Source organism: Phaethon lepturus, unplaced genomic scaffold, assembly GCF_000687285.1.
Source record: "Phaethon lepturus isolate BGI_N335 unplaced genomic scaffold, ASM68728v1 scaffold12329, whole genome shotgun sequence".
Lineage (NCBI taxonomy): Eukaryota > Metazoa > Chordata > Aves > Phaethontiformes > Phaethontidae > Phaethon > Phaethon lepturus.
Genome location: NW_010562799.1, coordinates 9,037 through 12,377, shown reverse-complemented (window position 1 = coordinate 12,377; position 3,341 = coordinate 9,037). Strand labels below are relative to the sequence as shown.

Below are 3,341 nucleotides of genomic sequence, written 5' to 3'. Positions count from 1 at the left end.
TGCATATTTGTAGGCCAAACTAATTGTTTCAGTATTTGGGTTCTATGCTGTATAGGTCTACCTGGCATATTTTTGCAGTATAAATACTTTATACCTCAGTTTACTTTAATTTTCAAAAAACCGTGATTGGTCTGTAATCCACCTTTTCCATAAATGGAAGTTGCACAAATAAATAGCTAACTGTAGGTGTGGTTTTTTTAAACTTAATTAGAATACTCCTATTTATTTTGGCTTTTAAGTGTAGCAGTTGTTGTTAAAACAACAAACCTCAGTTTATGTTATTTTATTATTTGAAATTTACATATACTTCAGAAAAAAATAGGCTTTTAGAATTCACACACATGAAATATACTGAAAAGAATTATAATGCATACTTTTTCCCTAATAGAAAAAAGGAAACAAGCACGTGCTTTGGTATGTTATCTTTAACTTCATTTTATGTGCAGTACATCTGCAAGAAGTATTCTGGATGTGTGTGATCTAAGAACTATCTTCATACTGCATAATAATGAAGAAACATATATAAAGAGCTAGCTGGAGTTAAAAATACAGCTATATCTGAATAAAAAAGAAATAATAAGTGTAGCATTAGTAGAAAATCGAAGCTTAAAACAGGGAATAATAACTATAAATTAATCTCTTGCAGGACTGATGGCATAACTATTAACGATACTGGCCTACCTGGCTTCAGTTTACCTGTTGCTGTTGTGAGGAGGTATGTGTGGGTGGTTTGGTGTTTGTTTTTTTGTTTTTCTGCTTAACTTTGCTTTCTGTTTGCTGTCCTTCCTGAAGTATGGAGGTGGGAGAATGAAGGGAAACATTTGATGTTAAATAAAAAGATGTTTGCATTTTTAAACATAGAGTTTTTTCTCCAAGTCTTTGTTCTCTGAAAAAGAGTTTCAAAAACTTCATTTAAAAATTTAAAAGCTTGCTCTAATGGAGCATTTAATTAAAAAAAAACCCAAACGCCCTCTCCCCCCCTACAAAACAAAACAAAACAACAACCAATCAAAAGCAAACACTTTTCCAATTTTTTTTTTTTTTTTTTTTTTTAGGTATCATCTCCCAGTCAGGATCACTGCTCATCATGTAGTTAGCCCTAATACTGTTGTGGTGCCGTTGTCTTCTGAGTGTTTGACTATGAAACCTGTGTTAGATATGCTTAAGATGGCTTGGAATCTGTCGTGGTACCATGGGATTGAAAACCTATTGCAACTGACAAATTATGAGAAGGAAGCAGAAACGTGAGCCATTTTATCTTGATTTTAAATCCCAATATATTTCAGTTAAATCAGCCTTATGTCAAGTTTAAATGGATTTTCAACTTCAAACAGCATTTCAAGTTTTTACTGGTTTGAGAATGCTGTCCTTTTAAACAGAAAGGATCATATCCCAAGTGGCTACAGATATGTTGTCACAGCTAATGTTTTACTTAAATTGCATTTATACATAAAGTCTAGAGCCTGATCATGGTCAGACTAATTTAGAACAATTTTAAATGGGATCTGTGGCTATTTTTCTTGTAGCCATTGTGGGTTTTTTTAGGGAGCTGCCTTTTTACACCTTTGTAGTTGCATGACTTTTTCTCTTCTCTTTCTTTCCTTGGGGCTTTAAATTTCAAATAATTATTCTTTTTAGTGGTAGTACTAAGAATTATGATAGATAATGAAGAAAATTGCCTTTATATCCTTTGGTTAGCTTTTGATTAAGCATCATTTCTCTCTTTGAGACTATTTTGTGTACAGAACTCAACATCTTAAAAGATTCTTGATTCAATGTGACTGAAATGCTTGTATCTATATCTCTGTCCACCTTGACAATTTTTCAGTTTTTGCTTGTGTCCTTTAAGGCATCCTACAAGTTTTATTAGCAAACAGTATGGTTCTGAGCTATTTGAAACTTCACAGTTGTTGATTTGATAAATCATATTCATTTTAAGTTCCCCTAAGCAAAAACAAAGCAATATCTTAAAAAGACAATAGTATAGTTCAAGTGGCCAACATTTACAGTAGCATGGAGGCAAAGTTCATTACAAGCAATGTGAATAGTACCTTTCAAGTAACTTTTTGAGAGGTGCCATTTTTCCAAAGAACTCAAACAACTCAGGATTTAAATGTGGTGCATTGTTTGTTGTTGTTGGTTTTTGTGTTTTTGGAGGAGGTGGGAGAAGGAGGAGAAGAGGGTTGGTTAGCAAAAATAAGTTTTTAAGGCAATTTGTATTTTGTCCTCTCATTTGAACCGGGAAGTGAAGGAGTCAACACTCACTGAAATAGTTTGTAAAGGTACTGGCTCTTAATAATTTTTCTCTTATATCTTTTCAGATTTTTAGACTCGCTAAAACTATCCTCAGAAGACATTCTTATACTCAAAATAACCCACACAAACTATGGACTGCAAGATTGTCTTAATTCAATCATTCAGGCAGTATCCCACAGGGATGTTAGGGCTGCTCTCACTAGGCTTAGTTTTTATGCTCTGAATGACAGACTTGCATTAAAATGCAGTTCTGGGTCGTGTGGAGACACTTTGAAGAGCTTTGTTTGGCAAAAAGCAATAAACAGGTAAGCACGCTGGCTACAGAAATCCATTTATGATACTTAAATTGTAAATTTCCTAGTCTTCATCTTTTCAAATTTATGGAATTGATTGTGCATGCACCTCTGATTCTGATAGAGATATATATATAGGTAGGTATGTTCATTCCGTCTGCTGGAGAGACAACAGCAGCAGCATATAACAAATCCAGGAGGTTCCTGGAGAGCATGAGTGACAACTTCCTGATCCAGGTGACAGAGGAGCCAATGAGGAGAGGTGCTCTGCTGGACCTCATGCTCACAAACAAGCAAGGGCTCATTAGAGATATGAAGTTCTAAGGCAGCTTTGGCTGTAGTGACCATCAGGTGGTAGAGTTCAGGATCCTGAGAGGAGGGAGGAGGGCAAAAAATAAGATCACAGCACTGGATTTCAGGACAACAAACTTTGACCACTTCAAAGATCTCATTGCTAGTGTCTGATGGAATCAGGCCCTGGAGGGAAGAGAGATCCAAGAAAGCTGTTTAATATTCAGTGATTGCCACCTCCAAGCTCAAGAGCAGGAAGTCAGGCAAAAATGCCAGGAGGCTTGCATATATGAACAAGGAGGTCTTGGCAAGACTCAAAGATAAAATGGAAGTCTGCAGAGGGTTGAAGTAGGTACAGGTAACTTGGGAAGAATATGTAAACATTGCCCAACTGTCCAGAGGTGCTGTGAGGAAAACTGAAAACCCACTTGGAATTGAATCTTGAGAGGGATTGTCAAAGGCAACAAGAAGGGCTTCACATAGGTGACTAAAGGAAGGCTA

At 35.9% G+C, this 3,341-nt stretch overlaps 1 protein-coding gene across 1 annotated transcript in view; it reads left to right on the top strand.

Moving 5' to 3' along the window:
- Nucleotides 1–1,160: 1,160 nt before the first annotated feature.
- LOC104626468 (rotatin-like) overlaps nucleotides 1,161–3,341 on the top strand; it is a 7,493-nt gene continuing 5,312 nt past the window's right edge. The window contains exons 1-2 of the mRNA XM_010294401.1: nucleotides 1,161–1,244; nucleotides 2,322–2,561. Of these exons, the coding sequence (XP_010292703.1) occupies nucleotides 1,168–1,244; nucleotides 2,322–2,561 (317 nt within the window). The 5' untranslated portion in view covers nucleotides 1,161–1,167. The remainder of the gene's footprint in view (nucleotides 1,245–2,321; nucleotides 2,562–3,341) is intronic.